The sequence below is a fragment of the Primulina huaijiensis genome, chromosome 6 (genome assembly GCF_012295235.1).
Source record: "Primulina huaijiensis isolate GDHJ02 chromosome 6, ASM1229523v2, whole genome shotgun sequence".
Taxonomy (NCBI): domain Eukaryota; kingdom Viridiplantae; phylum Streptophyta; class Magnoliopsida; order Lamiales; family Gesneriaceae; genus Primulina; species Primulina huaijiensis.
This window is the reverse complement of record NC_133311.1, coordinates 20,923,001-20,943,123: the sequence shown is the minus strand read 5'-3', so window position 1 is coordinate 20,943,123 and position 20,123 is coordinate 20,923,001. Positions and strand designations below refer to the sequence as shown.

Below are 20,123 nucleotides of genomic sequence, written 5' to 3'. Positions count from 1 at the left end.
TTACAAGAACGCTGCTGGTTTAAATAGTGTTGTTGTATGTGTTGCCGTGATTGTTGTATACATTTGCAGATAACACTTGTGAAAGTGTTGGCTGAAAGATCAAGTTTTGCTGCTCCAGTTTTTGACATCACGTTTAAGTTATTTATTTATGTTATATTATCCCGCTACATGTTGTGCCAAGTGTTTCGACATTTGGAACAACATTTAAATCTGATACACACAAATTCTCATATACTCTTTATAATTTATGTTAAAACAAAAATATACCCAATACCAACAAAAGAGAAAGGAGAAAGTTACATGGATGATGGATTCAAGAATTTTCAGTATGGTTGTGAATACTTGAATGTAAACCTGTTCTAACAAAAAGATGTTTACCAATTGTAACCAATTACATGAATGTGATGTATGGACTGATTTAATAAATTGATTAATAGCTCAACAGAGGAGATCGTTTTCCTCCGCAGTTTGTGTTTTTTTTTTTTTTTTTTTTTTTTTTTTTTTTTTTTTTTNTATCTTAATTGGGTAATCAAATGGGACCAGACAGCGAGGCTATTTTTTTGCTGAAAACTTTTGAAATTAAAGATCTTGTTTAAGGGATGCAGATGAAGTCAGCCTTTAGCTAGTTACTAAGGACTTTGGACAAGATCGTGTTTTGAGTCCCCCTATGCTCCCTGCTTGGCCCACCAGACAATGGAGATTGATCTGATCTGTTTGATTTCCTTTAAAATTTAAAACTTCACTTGGGCTTCATTGATTATAATACCTACTCGGTTTGGCGATGCGTAACGCTATCATTATTGCTTCAAGGTTTACATTATTTTAATGAAACAAAACTTATAGAGAACTGAAAGGTGAATATCGATTGCTCGTTTTCTGTCGAGCTCATTTTTCTTAATGCGATAGGTTAAAATGAATTATAATCCACCCAGTGAAAGTCGTTCTAGGGTTTCTATAACCCTTTTTTGTTAAATTATGATATTATTGGTAGCCCCCTTTTATTATAACGAAGTGTTGTAGTAACCATTATTTTCTACAGAAGTCGTGTGCTTTAAAACCTGCAGACAAGATCTTCATCAGATTCTGAATGTTTCGTTTCCACAGTGTTTACGTGATGAGGGTGAGAGTTAAGTGTATCAGAATGTAGGTGTTGTGCGTAGGTGTTTTAACACTCACGACAACTTGCAGCGGAAATTATATTTTAACACATAACTTAAATAATACCAATATGAGGGACAAGATATAAATCATGCACAAGTATAAAATACTTGTGCGTTGCCTCAGGGCAAAATAATTCACTAGAAAAACTTGTAAGTTTACAAAAACCAATACTAGTGAAAGAATAAAACAACTCCCTTAATAAGGCGAATATCAAATTGCATCCTAAAACTCTAACAAACCGTAAGACCAATTATACACAGGATGCATCAACTGAGAAGTAAAGAAAAACTTCAAAACTCAACACTCTAATCAAAACAGTGATTAGGTGTTGACTTCAGATGTTGTCAGCACTTCACAGCAACACTTGAAACAACAGCACGAGATTGCTCCGGTCTCGAAAACTCTTCGCGCACCCCTTGTCTCTCCAAAAACCTTTTTACGCTCTATATCTTCTTTCTCTTCTAAGTTCCTTTTTAAATATTAAGAGAGCAATTTCATTAGGAAAATAAAATCATATCTTAAAGATATTATCATATCAAAATATCATTAGGAAAAACTTCTTTTTCAAAACAATGATATCATATCTTAAAGATATTATCATAAAAAATAAATCTACACTAGATTATATCATTAAATCGAGATTATTCTCAAGTCTAGAAAGTCAAAACATTAAAGATCTTAAACAAGAAAAATATATCAGGAAATAAATTTAAATTGAAAATATATCAAGGAATAAAATTCCTTTCAGATTCGACCAAGGTTAATATTAATTTTGGTCCTATGTTCCCCCGGCATATATGCAAGGGAGAGGTTAAAGTATAATTCTGTTCTTCGTCACGAGTTTGAGGTTTTTAGTTTTGTGTACATTATTAACTAAATTGATTTTGCCTTCAGCTCTCGTAAAAAGTTGGAACCAGAATAATATTTGAACTAAATCCTTGAAGCTTTACAGTACTGAGAAGTTTCCAGCTCTTTTTTTTTTATCAGAACCCGGGAAACCTTTTTGCCTAAACCTCGGTGAAACCAGCATTAATTATAATACGATCATAAATTTAATGTTGTTTTGTTTATCAGTTGCAAGGTTACGTCAAGCAGGCAATGAATTTACTCATGTTCTTGCTCATCAGGAGCTGATTTTTATGATGGTTGGTTCTTCTCGTTATCTTTCACTATCGGTTTTCTTCCCGCGCTCACGCACCGTTGAACATTTTTTTTCTTTCCTCGCTCTAATTCTTACCTAACTGTCCCCCTTCAGGCATCGGTCCTGGTTGCTTTTCCAATAATGAGTTTCTGCATGTTACTCCTATCACATTTTAATTAGTTAGCTGGAAGTCGTTATTGTCGGGTACACTAAGGCGCTGGCCTAATCCATCCTGAGCATGAGATGCTTCCAGTCCAAACATCATATGAGGTATGATCGAATGGCAGCTGTTCGTCTTCTGGCATGTATTTGCTATAATAGACTCAGCTCTCAAAGGACTTATCTTTTATTTTCATCTTCATTTTGTTTTTAGTTATATTTTTTATTTATTATTGTTGTATGTCATTTATCGAAGGCTAAGAATTTTTGGACGCCATATTTCCATGTCTTGGCCCACCTATTAACTAACCCAACAACCTTGCCGGACCGCTACAATCAGCTACTGCTGAGGGCCACCCAAATATGCTGCCTCCCTCCTCTATTGGAAATAGGAAAAAACACAGCACCATGTCCCCAGGAAATTATTATATGGTCGATATTGTTCCTAATGTTTTGATTGGACGGTTATTTTGTGTGTGTGTGTGTCTCTCTCTCTCTCTCTCTCTCTGATACTTATTTGTTATGTATCCAAATCAGTCACGGGTAACCTTCGTCCTTCTTTCGTTGCCATTCCCTCAAATCTCGTTTGCATTCAATACGTGATTGATTATTGTGCTATGATGGACTGTTCGTTTTCTTTTGAAATATATGATAATAATACCTCAAGTACACGATATTGAAAGATATTTGAAAATAATTAGAGAGTTCGTGTTCCAAATTGGCTTTTATTTTTATTTTTATTTTTATTTTTATTTTTATAAAATGTTTCTTGGTCGTAGATCATAATAATCATGTACACATGTACATTCAACTTCATGAAGTGCTAGAAGCTCCTACGTACCCCTCTTTAAAAGTAGAGTTAAGTATGCCAATAACATTTCTACCACCATTTGCGCCTTATAATTAGATATTATGAGCTTTAATCTTGAGTTTTGGTGAGTGGTATACACATTTCTCTTTATTTTATCTACTAGTGTTCCATTTTTTTCCTTAAAAAAAATATTTCCTTAAATATATTTCATAGGAAAACTCAGACCCAAAATCTACGAGTATCATCATGTGGATTGCATCCATACTTCTGCATGATCTAATTGAGGGGTTTTTTTTTTTTTTTTTTGGGTTTGTTATAATTGATATCGAATTGGTTAATCGTCATACATTATTTCTGTTACGTCAATTTCATGTTTTGTATTTAAAAAAAGACTGGATTAAATGAACATAAAACAATTCTTAAATTAAAAAAAAAAAAGAAAACAAGGTATGGTGATGGATGTCTCTAGGGTGGGGGGGACGAGTCATGTGATTTAGTTGGAAAACGAACAAAATATGCACATGGTGAGGTGATGGCGAGACAAATATTAAACGCCGTGAAATTGACTCCAATACTACTACTCTTTACATATTTTCCCATCAGGATTATAAGAAATTTCATATCGTTTTCGATGCTGTTCTACAAGTGAAACTAATAATTCTAAATAATAAAAAAAAAACCTTAAAGTTTTCAAGCTTTAAGCTTTAAACCTTAAATTAAATCAAATTTGCCAAATACTAAAAATAAAAAAATCATCAAATGAAATAATTATGAAAACATTAAAACTTGTAATTTGTATTAATAATACTAATAAATGGTAAATTTGGAATGTTGTAAAAAAAACTATTAATTTTTTAGTGAAGGGAATAATATATTAGATATGTAAAAATGTTAAAGTTTAGTCGTTTTTATATTTATTTTAGATTTTTGTAATTGAAATAAACCTCAAGAAAATGAACTTAATTAGCCCCGATATTTATTTGAAACTTTGTGGATATAACTTATATGAGTTTTGATATGCTGCACACCTACCGTGCACACTTATGTAAGCACCGATGAGGTGTCAATCACCTATTGGATGTGATGAAATGTAGAAAAATTGTGCATCCAATATGTGAGTGACACCTCATGGTGCTCACATAAGTGTGCACGATAGGTGTGCAACATATCAAAACTATAACTTATATATATATATTTTTTTTGTTGAAGCCTTTTTAATTAATAACTGAGTGGGGTCGGATCCTATTTGAAATCGAAATTTGTTTAAAATTTTAATGAATAATAAATAAATAAAATATAATATTAAAGAGGCTATTTAATATTCAACGATTTGAAAATTTATACTTTCTTCCGCCAATCACGTAAGGAGTACATGGAACCCAAAAAAGGACAAAGGTAAAAGGCGTTTGACAAAAAGGAAAGACTTTGATTTACTCGTTAGCTAACCGCCCATCATATGAATTCTCTGATTTGATGGACAACCTATTGCCATTTACTCATATATAATATAATGGATCTCATAAAGTATATAAAATCATGCTTAAAATTTGTGAATAGATCTTCTCTCGTCAGTAAAAATAATATTTTTTCATATGTTCATTCAAATATATATCTTATACAATTGTACACTTCTAAGCACATCGAACCCTATTTTAAGTTTTTTAAATCAGTCATGTCATACAATTCGTTTTATCTTTTTACGGGAAAAAATTATTATATATGAATAAAATTAGAAAAATTTATAAAATTGGTCATGTTTATTTGTTTTTTTTTATCTCGCATCATTGCTACGTCGATTGGAAGGATAAAAATTGAGGGAAAAACTGAAATTTTACAATATATAGAATCAAAACATCATATAAATAAATATATGAGATGATAATTGTAATTTTCTTACAAAATTAACCATATCATAAGGAAAAAAAATTTTAATGTTAAAAGACGATGATGATGGCTCATTCTTCAAATCCATTAATCATGTTGTTATTCCTCATCGACTATTGTCATATTCATCATCATAAGGAGATGGTAGGAGTAATTTTGAAGAAACCCATAAGTAATTGAAAAATATTATATATACGATAATTGTGATATACTCGGTTATACATTATTTTTGAAATTATAAAACTAATCCAAATACACTTTGATCAAAATAACTCTTATCGGGATAGTTTTGTAATTTTCAGAATAGTTTGGTAATTTTCAAAGGTAAAAACTTGTGTGAGACGGTCTCACTGGTCGTATTTTGTGAGACGGATTTCTTATTTGGATCATCCATAAAAAATTATTATTTTTTATGCTAAGAGTATTATTTTTTATTGTAAATATCGATAAGATTGACCTGTATTACAAATAAAAATTCGTGAGATCGTCTCATAAGAGACATACTCATTTTCAAAATAATGCATAACTGGGATTTTAATGTCTATATTAATATAAACCACGTGTAATATTTAGCAGAATGAGCTGCTATAGATTATTAAATCATCGACAGCCTACCCAATCATTTTAATGATTTTACTGCGTCTCAATAAATTCTATTTCCTCCCCTCGATTATTTTTCATAAAGCATTAAATATGAAGAAAAGAGATTAAGTTTAGTGAACAATACATTTTCGAATTAAAAATATGTATTTTCCATAAAAATTAGATCCAGAAAATAGAAGAAAAAAATGGCTAGAAGGAAATAATAAATTGATGATAGCTAAAAGGTGGTATGGTTTTTGTTTTTTCAACCAATTAAACTGAAAACTGCCTATCTATTTTTCTCGAATTGTTATGATATTTTTTTAGTCTATTATTAATTAAATCATCTAAAATATTAATATTTTGTATTTTTAATTAAAACATTTCTGTTATCAAGGAACACAATAACTCTCCAATTTTAGTAAGTATACTATTGCTAAAAATTTAAGATTCTCGAATATTTTTGTGAGACCATCTCACGATCAAAGATATTTGATCCGGCGACCATATTCGATCCAACTAATGAAAAAATATTATTTATCATGTCAATAATATTATTTTTCATTATAATTATAAATCGAATCGACATATATCACAAATATAAATTCATGTTCACAAAAAAGTTAAAAAAATAATGTAGAATTTACTCAAGTTGTCTTTCTTGGTCGCAATAAATTTTTCTGGTGTGGCTCTAAGTTGGTAGACCCCATCCCCGCGGCCACACCCCCTTATAATTATATTTGCCTTTGAGGGTACCCAAAAAAAAAAACAAAAAGCAAATAAAGGATAAAAAATAAATAAAATAAAAGAATGGAAATTCTTTTGCTTTTTCTAAAAATATATGACATTTAACTTCATATGTTAAAAAAATGGATTGCTGTTTTTTTCGTTTGAAATAAAAATTATTTAGATCCACAAATTGTTTCATTAAACGTGATATTTTAAGTATTTTAGGAACGAAATTATTATCTTAGAAAAAAAGGTTTGAATAAAACAGTACGTATTTTAGACCCCACCAAAAAAGTAAGTAAATAATTAAATATTTTTGGATTGGGGAAGGGGACCGTATTTGATAGGCAAGCCATTTGTATAGATAGAGTGAAAAAACAGGGTCCATGTGTTGTACCAATTTAGAAGGCACGTACATGTTTCCTATATATCATCCAATCCACAATCCACGCATCACTCGATTTATGTTATATCGAAAATAATTATTTTTTTTATTTTAATATTGGTAGATTTTGTAGATTTGTTATATTTATATGGAAGTTGACATATATGTTGATGATCTAAGAATTAGTATTTAACAATTATCTTAAGATAAAAAATACTTCAAGTATAACATAAAATATACCATTTTTTAAGTATCAATAATGGTCGTTAGTTCTCCGTTACCTCGTATTAGTAACTTAGCTTACATAGCTGAATATAATTATGTCAAATCATAAAATTTTCTTAAATAAAATACGTTAAAGGTCTAAAAGCGATTTTACGATATTTAGATAGATTGGTTTCCTTCAATTAATTTGAGCAGTCACTGTTGGGCAGGAGCAGCTAAAAGTAAGTGTGACTCCATTAATTGCACGTAGCTACCCCCAACCAAATATAATTTATAGATTACATTTTTATGTGAAATATAATGACATCAGAGCATTTTAAAAAAAATAATAATTAATGTTTGATGTATTTTATTATTAAACAAATGTTAGTATTTCAAAAAAACAAAATAAATTAAAGTTGTAATTTAATTAATAATAACATATAATTGAAAGCACTGGGACCTAATCTTCAACTGTACCCCCTAGGCCTAGCTATAAAACACACACTCAACATATTCAGAATTAAGCACAGAACACACATTGTCACTTTCCGTATTCTCCAATGGCTTCCTCTGTGGCCATGAAACTTTCGTTCATCCTCCTCCTTGCGCTGTTTTCCTCCATGAAAACACAAGCAAGAGACAGCCAATTCTTTGACAAAGTGTCCTCCACGACCACCAATGTTATCCCAAACAAAGAGCAACCTCTCAACAACCAACAAGAACCCAATTTCCTGCCGGAAAATGAAAATGGCTACGGACTTTACAGTCACGAATCTGGCCAACTTCCTCCCTCCGCCACCACAACAGCCGAACCCACCACCACCACCACTTCCACAACCGCTGAACCCCTCCATAAATACCTACCAAAGAACTACAACCCCGTGGCCTATGTAACAGAACCAGAAAACGTTCAAGACAGCAGCAATTCGTTCTCAGAGGATACTTACACCAACAGCCTAAAATACAACGACGACGAAAACAGCAACTACAAGGATGGCCGAAACTACTACGACAACCAGGCCGATCAGCAAGAATATCAGACACGAGAACCAAAGTACAGAAGCTACACAGCCAACACATTCACCGCAAACAACAGATACAGCAACGATAACTTCAACTATAACGGTGGCAGCAGTTTCAACAGCGGTCCACAAGGATTATCCGACACCAGGTTCGACAGCGGTGAGAATAACTTCTACAATGGCGACGAAGAGAGCAGCTTCCAGCCACAGGGGATGAGCGACACGAGATCCCTGGAAAATGGGAAGTATTTTTACGACATAAACAACGAGAAATACAGCGAAAACCACCCGTATGAAAGCTTCAAGGGGGGTCGAGCGAGGAACGAATACAATGACAGGAATTACTATGGAAACAGTTACCAGAACCAGTATGAGTTCCCAAAAGAACAGAATTTGCCTTGAAATTTGAATGCAAGGGTGAAATGGGAATAGATTATATACTTACAGTCTCGCCATTAATGGGTTTCAAACGTATAGGTTTGATTCATACGCATGTGCTTTTCATTTTTTCCTTGTTTATCTTTTGATTCTGCAAAAGTTAAAAATGTGTGGATGAAATCTTGGATTTTTTATTCTGTAATGGCCTGAAGACTTTAATTAGTTGAATATATTTTGTTATAAATTTACTTTAAGGTATATAGTTTTGAGTTGATAATTTAGATTCGATTTTATTTCTCTAATAGCCAAAATAGTCTTTTAATTTTTTGTTTGTTTCGGTTGAACCTTTTTTAATGTAGTCTTAAATTCACGTCGGACACATTCTCATTTTTTTTTTCTGGTCCGATGAATTTAAATATTTTTTTGGGTTTAAATTAATGTTGACTACTGCGCTTAATCGGAATAACAAACACTATTTTTGACCTATTAAAAAGNATAAATGAGTAAAGTTGTCACATAAATTGACACAATGCCTGACAAGTATTTCAAAATTATATCTATAAATTCAATTGTTGTTGCATTTAAGAAGCGGAAATGATTGTACAATTTTGTCATCGGGTATCCGTAATATACTATACATTTCGAAGAGTTAAGTTTTTTTTTTTTTTTTAAAAAAAAAGAAAAACTAAAGAGTTAAGTTAACAATGGCTTGGTGTCGCATTACATTGGCAAAAAACATATTCCAATGATAATATTGAGTGTAAAAGATGTTTAATTAATCCAATTGTAGAAAAGTTAGTACACATTAAATTGGGCCGTATTTTGAGAAAGAGGAACAGGAGATGCGGAATGAGAAATATTTTTCTTGAAATGAGGGAGTTTGTCCAATTCAATAACATAAAACCCAAAAATTTGAAGAAGAAAACAAAACAAATAGAAAGTACTAAGAATTATTTTTCTTGAAATGAGGGAGCTTGTCGCAAGACAATTCAATAACATAAAAACCCAAAAATTTGAAGAAGAAAACAAAACAAACAGAAAATAATCCAAACTTAATTAATACAAATGTGACGTAATAATCTACGAAATAAATTAACATAATGCCATTCCATTCCACCGCAAATAAAGGAGTGGCTTTATTTCCAGTACCCAAACTTAAGCGTCAAGGCTCCAAATCTTTTTGACTATGAATTTTGTGTCCCAAAAAGGTAATATTGTAGAAGAAATCAAGTGTCAATTACACGTAAAATTAATACAAAATCACTGTAAATAAAGTTTTTGGAAATCCGAACCCGTGATTCTTCCGCTGTAGAAGTAATAGGATAAGCTCTTTCTTTGTGACAACTAGGGAGAAAAAAAGGCACATAAAGAAAGCATGATCTTTAAAATAAAATTATATACCACCGTCTCTTAATTTGAGAAGGGTATACCCATCCCAACCCTTTTGGCCTAATAATTCCTCATTGTATAAGACGATGCGGTGGAAATAAAATAATGCATGGATGCCCATTTCATGAGGGTTTGGGTTTAATCGACGAAATCGCGATTCTATAATCAGAACCTAGAAACGCGAGGTACTCATTGTGTTTGGAGCAAAAAAGGTAAAAACGTGTAAGTGGTATCTTCGGGTGGGTGGACACGACTATGATTATAATGATTACGGTTCCATTCTTCGTATGAGCAATTACTTGGCCTGCAGCTGCCCCCACCGGCTAACTAACTACTTTATTCACTAAATTTTTGGGTTTATTAAAATATCTAAATTCAAAACAAAATAGACTTTATATTGAACGACATTTTCTATAAAAATATACCGCTGTAGCATAAAATAGACAATTCTTTGCCCTAAAGTTGTTATATTAATCATTTAGTCTAATCTAATTATTTATTTTTTTTAAAAAATAGTTTCTTATGTTTGGGTTTGTTTGAAAAAATATATAAAATGATTCAGAACTATAGATTTTATTACTTCCGAAAAGATATAAATAAAACTTAATTAATTCTCTTTCAAAAGTTTTTTCAAAGATGATTTAATCATGTAATTAAAGATCCAAATGTTTAACATAATAAAAGTTAATTTCCACCCTTCAACTTCACCATAATAACTAAAGTTGAAAACGTGAGGTTTACTTAAATTGGGTGTAGAAATTGAAAGTTGATGAGCAGAACTTGGACAGCACAGGGAACCGGAGTGTTAAAGAAGTGTCACGGTCGTTGATCGAATACAATATATTTAAACAAAATATCAATAAACCTTGACATTTTTTTTGAGGAACTTAGACCTCGATTTTTATTCGAAAATTTTGGTTATCATATGTAATTACTCGAGTTGGTTCAAGCTTTTAGAGATAATTTCTAGCTTGAACTCTGTCAAATATATTATCATGCTCAATCAGTCAGAAGTCGGATAATTTCAATATATGTTGCATGTATCAATCATATGTTGCATGTACGTAAGTGTTTTTTTAATTCTGATATATNACAAGCAAGCCCGACAAACCTTCATGGCATTACCCACATAATTCTGGGCTTTTGAAATTTACTATTTGTCTTCGTTTGGGTAATATAACAATGAACTGTGAAACTTAGACCTTTGAAACCTCAAATGCATTTTCTTGGAAGGACATTCAGTTGGTTTGTACTGTTAACAAGGATTATAAATTGTAAGAAATAAAGTTAAATGAAGTTTGTTTGGTTAAAGAAGAAAATATGCAAAAATGTTTCACATTGAAAGCGCCAATAATATAAAATGACCTTAAAATTTGCAACGTGGTGACAAGATCACATCGAGTACATATCTGGATATGACCGTAAAAGTATATCATCATTGATCATGAAGTCGACCAGGGACGAACCCATCCGGGAACATCGAGTGCGTCCGATGCAAAGAAATCAAGGTATCAACTTCCTAAAAATAAAGAAATCCAGGCACCAACCATAAGTTAGTATGATGGTTGCTCTGCAAAAAAAAAAAAAAATTAATTCTAGCAATATTCTTAGAATTTAAAATCAAGTCATAAAAAACTATTAAAATTTGGATCCCTCGAGAAACATGAACCACCACAATCAAATAAACTGGAAACAAAAAATATACGGATTGCAAATGCATAATGGGCGGTTAAAAAGTTGGGAACGTGCCAGGAAAGGGGTCAAACCTACTAGTTTCTTCTATCTACTGAGCTATACGTGCACTCAACACGTCACTAAAGTAAATATATTATTTATTCAATTTAATTATATGGCCATTTAATCCGCAACCCATGAACCGGCATGAAAGATAAGACCGTTAAGTTAATTATCATGTGCAACGGTTTTGTTCATTTTCCTCGCGCAAAATGCATATAACATAACAAAGAATTATGCAACATCGTACAGATAACTATTTCAATCGGAAGACTACAACTGATTGAGAATCAATTGTTTTTACTCACCTTGGGTCATTTTATGAATGAAAATCAATTATATTTGAATCCTAATCTAATCAAATCAACAACCGAACCATCTCCAGACCGAGGTTTTATCCATCAGTCTTGATACCTCGTTAGCCACTTTCTTTAGCCGAAACAAACACCAGCCTCACCCTTGTAGGTGCAGGGTAAAATCACCCTCCCCAAACACATTATATTGTTATAAGAAGATAAAGGACATCTCTTAATAACCCATCGGCACAAAACAAGCTATGCTTCCTTTGATCAATAGAAATTGTGCAGCGGTATGGCTCGTTTCATATACAGAGGCTATTATCTCACAAATCATGAGAAATGATAGTCACATCTTCACATTAGAAGCAAACAATAAGCGACAAGGAGCATATTGAGTACAGACACCACACCACTAAACCTCAAGAATTTCATTCTCCCACATTTTGCACATGCGGTGGAGCTAAAAGACAATCTTTTGTACACACCAGCACTTAACCGAAAATTAGATTAGTCCCATCACATGGTAATTAACTTAAATGGAAAAAAACAACCTAATCCCATATATCTGTATATCAAAGCCCCATGGTCACAAATTAAATCGAACCCCAACACCATCCAGGCAAAATATGTCCTTTTCAAGATTCATCCACCACATTAACCAACTCGTACTCGATTAGGGACAGATTATTGTCCTCTTTGACCACAAAATTTGCTGGTTCAGTGACTTCAACGAGTCCCCATTTATCCACAGCCAGCCTCATGGACCCTTTGAACATGTCAATCTTTGAATTCCGAAGTATCACAGTATTACCTGGCTTCATCAGCTCAACTGCAAATAAATTAAAGCTTCTCAACTACAAATACACGTGCACAATATGCAGCGAGTTGTGGCCTCATTAAACAACTATTTAACAAAATTACAGAATCAAAGAGCTAAAATAATAAGAAAAATAATGGATGATAAAAAGGTAAAAATGTTTTCAAACATATTTCTGAATGACCCGACAGGAAGCACCAGAAACAAAATATGACCATGGAAAGAATCACGATCAAAAGGCACAATCTCTCTTTCAATGCATGAAAGAGAGACGTACAGAGGAAGCAACAAAACCAACATAAATGATTAATATAGAAAAAAAAACTAAAACAGTCTCCACCCACGGTCATTCAGAAAACAAGAGCAATAAAACTACAGCTCGCAAAGCATAAATATGGGGAGCTACATTAGCCCACCCAATCTCAAGTATTGAACATAAGTGTTACTCATATTGGGATCATAAAGAAAAGGGAGCTCATGTACAACAAATATCGACCCTTAGATCAGAAATCATAAGGCATAGGACATGTCAAAGTAGAAGTTTGACCAAGAACTTAAATTATGCAAGCAAATGCAAACAAAATCGTTAATTTCAGCAACAACATTATGTATATGAAATCACAAATTGATGCTTAAATAGTCAATTCCAACATTTTACAACGAATTTTGGAAAAAAAAAAATTTCAAATAGAGAATACGAATTTCTAAGAACATGAGAAAGAATGGTTTTGTGGGGGGGGGGGGGGGGGGGGGGGGGGGTGGGGGGGGGGGGGGGGGGGGGCGGGGGAGGTGTACCTTGGTCGTTACGAGCAGTGAAGAGTATAGTCCCAGTTTCGTCCCCGACAAGGCATTCAGAGATTCTAGTATTCTGGTTCTGCGAACCACGAAAATTGGGGTTCCGGGGTTTCTTGTTGAGGACAGTAGTCGAGTTCACCACTTTAACCAAGATTGTATGGCCGGTTGTCCCCGGTTTCAAGGCATCGACTTTGACAAACACCGGCTTCCTAAGTCCGGTCTTCTCCACAGCCGCGGCTCCGCTTTGCTGCGATCTTCTCGGAGGGGCCTTGGTCGCCATGAGCTGAGATAAACAGAAATGGTGGAGGTGAAATGAGATTTGTTCTAGGGTTTTACTGTGTGAACTGGAACCCTAAATGTTAGTGGAATTTAAAACGACGCCCGTTTATGTTCTGTTATTCGTCCTCTATCCTAATGTTTACCGGGTCATTGGAGGCCCAACAATATGGACTATACTAAGGCCCAATTAGATGTTTTGGTGTTTTAAATAAATATTTTTTAAAACGATATTTCAATATAATAAAACAAAAATTATTTGATTCGTAATATTACACATAATGTATTTAAAATTAATCGTTTGTGTGATTTTATACATTTTTTAAAAATAATACTATATCGATAGAATTATATATATGAATGATAAAATAATATTTATACAGAATATGACAATCATAGCTGGTCTGTCTGATTTGGTTATCAATTTATCTTATTTATTCATATTTATTAATTGAAAAAATAAAATAAGCTATTTTTTTTTAATGATAACTCTTTAATTACGATATACATAAAATATTCTTATCTTAATCATATTTGGTATGATTTAAGTTTAATTTTTAATAAAAAAAATGAAAATTGGTTGAAAATACACATATTATCCACCTCACAACAGCGAAATTATTTTGTCTGATTTTGGGAACCCATCGGACACATATACATGCACAAACATGAAGAAAAAGTCAAAAGAGCTCCAGCTTCCAAATGATTCTTAGAGCCAATTCCATAATCGATTCATTCTAAAACAAGAAATATACCATTTATTATTTCTTTTTCGGGAATAAAAAACAACAGCACCTTCTAAATATATTTCTGTGATTCAACTGTGTTTTATTTCGACCCGTCTGTGTATCTTTTTCATCAAATTTATTGATCTACTTGTATTATAATCAATTCATGGACTCTGATTTCTGGACCACTCGCTTGGCTGCCGCGAAAAGGCAGTTTAATCTGCAGAATCACCACCATCTCTCGCATTTCTCTCAATCGGGTTTGCTTCATTTTATCTAATTTATAGTGTTTGTGCTTCTCTCGTTTGATCTGCAAGTCTTTTTTCTTTTACATTTTTTTCTGGTTTTTTTTTTGTAGATCGATTTGGAAGGGATGGTTTCGAGGTGGAAGAAGACATCCGATCCGATTTCCCATGCCCCTATTGTTTCGAGGAGTTTGATATAGCGTCCCTTTGCCCACATCTTGAAGATGAACATCCTAGTGAATCCAGACCCGCCGTGAGTTTCTCTTTGCATTTGTGTACGTGTATGTATTTCAATATATATTTTGGATTGCTTTTGTACATTTGGTTCTGATCCCGTTTTTCTTTTTATAACTGGTTCAAGATTTGTTTCATCCTGTGGAAAGTCTGATTCATGGTTAATTCGATTTCTTCTGTAAATTATATAAATACACACACACTGACACACACCCCCCTGCAGTGAGAACCAATGAGGGGCACTACCCAATGATACAATTGTAATGACATCGATACTTACGAAAAATGTTTAAAATATATAAGAATTTTTGGGTATTTTTCTTGAGATGGATTGGACAACTTACATTAATAATTTAGACCAGTTATTTGTTGAGCCCTTGTTCATTAAAATAAAGTTGGAATTATGCGACTGAGGCAGTGGAGGACCTGGGATTTGGTTTGAGGGTGATCTGGTTGAGGACGACATACTACATTTTGGAAGACGAAACTTTTAAGTGTTCAGACCAATATTTGTTTGTTTATTGATCTTGTATTGTGTCCTAGGTATCAGTTTTAACATTTTGTATCACGTTTCTCTAACAAATGGTAGGGATATTGCATTTTGATCATGTGTCTTCGGTTAGATTTCATAGTTCTGGATTCCTGTATTTCATTTTTTATCGTGCAAAATTATCCCAATTTCCACATTTGATAATGCTCTTTCATTCCATGAGAAATTGAAATTTTTTGTGTGCTTGCCACCAACTCTGTTCACTGCCAATTGGCTCATGTGCTTTGATAATTATTAATTGGTGTTGTAAATATTATGAGCTAGGCTGGCTTACCTTGATTTATTCATTTCATGCAGATCTGCCCAGTTTGTTCGGCTAAAGTCACACGGGACGTGTTAAGTCACATAACTCTACAACACGGACACTTATTCAAGATATCCTTTTTGAGAAAAGAAGATTCCAGTATATTATTGCATAATTTAATTTTATTCACTCCTATACTTAAACCATGTCAAAGATTTCTATAACTTACAGTCACTTTCAGAGACGTCGCAGATTGCGTAGAGTTCCCGTTCCAAACAGTCAAGCGCTGTCTCTGCTGGGTAAGGATCTTCGTGAGGCCCATCTTCAGGCACTTCTTGGAGGCAGCACTTACCGATCCAACAATGCAGCTTCATCCAATGCTGCTGCTGTTGCTGATCCTTTCTTGTCATCTCTTGTTTTGAACTTTATGGGTTGTTCTGAAAGTGAGGAGATTTCAAAATCTATGATGTCGAGTATTGAGGAAATCTCCTCAAAAAGTGATGCATCACTATCTGTTTGGAAATCGAGGTAAAGAGCCAATTTCCCTTTGTCAAATTGAACATTTTAAATCTTTAGTTTTCTTTGTGATGAGCCAACTGTCCTGGTTGGGTCGAAAAATTAATATAGGAGACCAAATGAAAATCTGTCAGTAGTTAAGATTATGGAGGCGAAAACTCTGTTGTGTGCATGAAAGAAAAAATATGTATATACATAGGGTAGATGTAGGAGACCGAGTGCCCTGTGGATCATCTTTGCCTCGGCAATTGCTTGCCTAGACTCCACGACCAAAACTTATCATTTCCTGGGAATTGATTTTAACATAGTGATTGGGAATGGGTTCGTTGGTCTGCAGAAATTGTATATGCTTCCTGACATTGAATCACACTGAGGGTGTAAACATGGTAATGTTGGTACTTCTTCTCACTTTCTAAAACTGTCTTCATAAAACTGGGAAGGGGGATACCCTTCATATTCTGATGGGACAAAACCTTGAAAAACGTGGCATGGAATTAAAAAGTTCTTTCTTTTATATGATGAGAGACATTTGCTCTACCCTATCCCAATGGTGACCTTTAACGAAGTTATTTACCATTTTATCCTAACCCTTTCCCTGCTTTGTTGCAGCAGTTTGGATTCATCATTGAGTCGCGAAGAGCGTGAAGAAAGAACGCAACAGGCAGCCAGGAGAGCCGTCTTTCTCCAAGATTTACTTGTCTCCGCTCTGTTCTCTGATTAGCAAAACAGCCAAGTACTCGGAAAGACTTTAATTTCGATCATATATATTGGGAGTGGGAGTGGCGTTCAGGTCCTGTTAGAAAATAATTTTTCAGAATGTGATTTTGTTTCGATCGAATTAGAGAAATTTGTACTGTACAATTCAAAAATGAAATTATATTTATAATTTTGAAACATTTTCTGTCAAAGTATGTGATTGTCTGAATAAACACCTTTTCTGAATAAATATTTCTCCGTTCGAATTTTTTCTGAATAGACACTATCAACTCGAAAGATTTCACTAAATCGTTTCAAGTTATTGTGACAGATTTTATTATTTAATTACTAAAATACTAGTAATCAAAATAATAAATCTGAATTAATACTAATTAATTCTAATTTGGTGCCTTAAATGTTCTAATTGCACAAATGTTTATATTTGACTATTAAATATATCAATGGAGATTTCTCTCGACAACAAACAATAAGCTATTGCAAAAATTCAATGAATGCTAGTGATAAAATGGAGTAGATAGAGGCCTGGGGTCATATTCTTTTGTTATTATAATGCTCGTTCTTTCACTGATGGTGTTGTCTGGATATCCCGACAGTTATTGCATGGCTTGACAAATGACTGAAATAGTTTCTGACTAAAACTTTTTCTCGCAGTACACTTTTTGTTTATCTGTTATGCTCGTCTCCGATTGCATTGAATTGGTGATAAGAAATCATCTAATTCCATTCGCTTTACAACTTGAGATTGATTTGAAAGAACTGCAGTTATCTCGTGTGATAAAGCACTGACGATTGGGAAAGAGGTCTTCTCCCTCTTCATATCTCTTGTTTGGGCATGGAACTCTGGCTCTTGTTTCTTCACTTTAGCACCTTCTTATACAGGGTTCGAACGCTGGTCTTGAATGCATACGAGCCCTGTGAAGGACAGAGACTCACTCAAGGCTACATCTGCAGGCAAGTCTGGTGGCATTTTCTTTGGCATGTTGGTGTATACTTAGGTATTTCTTTTATACGGATTGTTGTGCATTTGTACTAATTCTCTTCCGGCCATTGTGACATTGAGATGCCTATCTCACTATTTGTTTTATGGATAACTCAATTTTGAAGTTTTTTCCCTCAGGATTTGGCCGATGCATTCAAGGATAAACATGTCGGATATTCCAAGACAAAAACATCAAGCATTTGAACTTGTTGACTGTCATATTCACTTTATATACACATACATACATACGTACATATATGTGATGAATATTCCAATGTAACTTGTGTAATGGTTTTGAACGACTTGGTGCGTATCTAAGGCTGCGAATGTATTTACACATTGCTTTCTTTAATGTTGTTTATTTGGGTTATACGAGAATTCCACTTTGTTTTGACTTGGATTTGAACAAAGGTGTTAGCCCACTATTGCATCTCGTTAACAGGATAAGTATAAGATTGATAGAAGATAATAATGATAACGAAATAGGATAGACAAGAGTTAATTATTGGGGACAAATGGGCCATAAATATGATGTATAGGAGGAATAGCAAATTGAGGGGTTAATATTCCTCCTTGTAATGGGCCTACACTCTAACGACCGGCACCTTGCAATTAGCATAAATATCTTATGAGACGATTTCACGAATCTTTATCTGTGAGACGAGTCAATCCTATAAATATTCACAATAAAAAGCAATATTCTTCACATAAAAAGTAATACTTTTTCATAGATGATCCAAATAAGAGATTCATCACACAAAATACGATCCGTAATACTGTCTCACCCAATTTTTTGACTTATACAAGAACACAAAAATAAAAAAGAATCAATTACCTCATCAGTTGGACCACAATATATATGACTTTGATTACAAATATCTTATTTAAAAATTTAAATAATCAATCAATCAAATAAATTTTTTATTATAATGAACAGAAAATTGAGCCAATAGATGAGAAACGTACGTACAATTGGACAGCAACTCCTCAAGCCATCTGTCCTACTCCCGAGTCCCACATCTGTCTTCAAGTCTTCATCAATCATCCTTATCCATACCCATATAATCTCTTTTTCCACTCCTTGTTTCCATCAACCACACCATTTGTCAAGATTTACCGGTTTGTCCTGGCCCTTTACCGTCTGGAAATAGTGAAACGTTACACTTGGATCAGATATTTTGGCAACAAAACCCTCTCTATTTATTCTTCTGCTTGGATGACTCTATTGGGAAGAAGAGTCAAAGCCAAGAAAATGGTGCTGCTTGATCATCTTTGGGACGATGTTGTCGCCGGGCCTCAGCCCGAGCGTGGCCTCAAACACCTCAAGAAAGACTTCGCGAATCCCTTGAACGTCAAAGGTATGTTAATCATCAGCTGCCACCCTTCTTCTTTTTCTTAAGCAAAAACGTGCACTAACCCGTGTTTGTACGCGTGTCTCGATGTTGATGATCAGATATCGGAGGAGAGGGAAGTAGTAGTAGTAGCAAGTGCGCGAGGTCTCTGTCGATGCCGGCAAGCCCCGGAACCCCGCCCACGACTCCGGGGGCTCAGAATACTCTCTCACCCACAGCGGGGCGGAGGGACAATGTTTGGCGGAGCGTGTTCCACCCCGGAAGCAACCTCGCCACTAAGAATGTCGGCGCTAATTACTTTGACAGGCCGCAGCCAAATTCTCCCACTGTCTATGACTGGTAACTATTGGAATTCGATTTTCTCCATCTGATCATTTTGTTGCGTACAATTTCAGTGACAAGTATCTCTACTCTACTTTAATCAATGATTTGATCACAGGCTTTACAGTGGGGAAACGAGGAGCAAACATCATCGGTAGATTCGCATACTGCATGTACATAGACTAGCCGTGTTTCTTGATTTCCTGCGAGAAACTTGAGTTTGGTTTGCCGTAATAATTATCTTGTGTTCGTGGTTTTATCTTAATTATTGTAAATTAACTAGCTTTTCTTCCTTAGTTGACTTCCAGCTTGAGGTAGTAAACTCTATGGACGGTGTAGATTGGCTGCTATCTTTTGTGCGAGCATAAATAAATAATAAAATAATATGAGTGGGGATGTCGATTTTCATGCTCCTTGAAATTATATATTTTTTCTTGTGGATGATCCTCATCATGTTCAACTGACGTT

The 20,123-nt window shown here is 33.9% G+C and overlaps 4 protein-coding genes and 1 long non-coding RNA gene across 5 annotated transcripts; 4 read left to right on the top strand and 1 right to left on the bottom strand.

The window, feature by feature from the left end:
• Nucleotides 1-7,564: 7,564 nt before the first annotated feature.
• LOC140978192 (uncharacterized) lies at nt 7,565-8,719 on the top strand. Its single transcript, XM_073443039.1, has one exon. The coding sequence runs from the start codon at nt 7,620-7,622 to the stop codon at nt 8,481-8,483; it is 864 nt and encodes a 287-aa protein (XP_073299140.1). The 5' UTR covers nt 7,565-7,619; the 3' UTR covers nt 8,484-8,719.
• Nucleotides 8,720-9,472: 753 nt separating this feature from the next.
• LOC140978191 (uncharacterized) lies at nt 9,473-12,224 on the top strand. Its single transcript, XR_012175528.1, has 2 exons — nt 9,473-9,796; nt 11,251-12,224. It is a non-coding gene; the product is annotated as an uncharacterized lncRNA (long non-coding RNA).
• Nucleotides 12,212-13,879, bottom strand: LOC140978187 (uncharacterized protein At4g28440-like). Its single transcript, XM_073443037.1, has 2 exons — nt 13,494-13,879; nt 12,212-12,710 (listed from the first exon to the last, which is right to left on the bottom strand). Exons 1-2 carry the CDS (start codon nt 13,771-13,773, stop codon nt 12,517-12,519), a joined length of 474 nt encoding a protein of 157 aa, XP_073299138.1. The 5' UTR covers nt 13,774-13,879; the 3' UTR covers nt 12,212-12,516.
• A 520-nt stretch (nt 13,880-14,399) lies between these two features.
• Nucleotides 14,400-17,055, top strand: LOC140978190 (protein DEHYDRATION-INDUCED 19-like). The gene is made up of 5 exons (XM_073443038.1): nt 14,400-14,757; nt 14,856-14,995; nt 15,824-15,901; nt 16,006-16,298; nt 16,899-17,055. The coding sequence occupies exons 1-5, from the start codon at nt 14,664-14,666 to the stop codon at nt 17,005-17,007; spliced, it is 714 nt and encodes a 237-aa protein (XP_073299139.1). The 5' UTR covers nt 14,400-14,663; the 3' UTR covers nt 17,008-17,055.
• Nucleotides 17,056-19,102: 2,047 nt separating this feature from the next.
• Nucleotides 19,103-20,082, top strand: LOC140978185 (auxin-repressed 12.5 kDa protein-like). The gene is made up of 3 exons (XM_073443035.1): nt 19,103-19,340; nt 19,436-19,673; nt 19,774-20,082. The coding sequence occupies exons 1-3, from the start codon at nt 19,199-19,201 to the stop codon at nt 19,811-19,813; spliced, it is 420 nt and encodes a 139-aa protein (XP_073299136.1). The 5' UTR covers nt 19,103-19,198; the 3' UTR covers nt 19,814-20,082.
• Nucleotides 20,083-20,123: the final 41 nt, after the last annotated feature.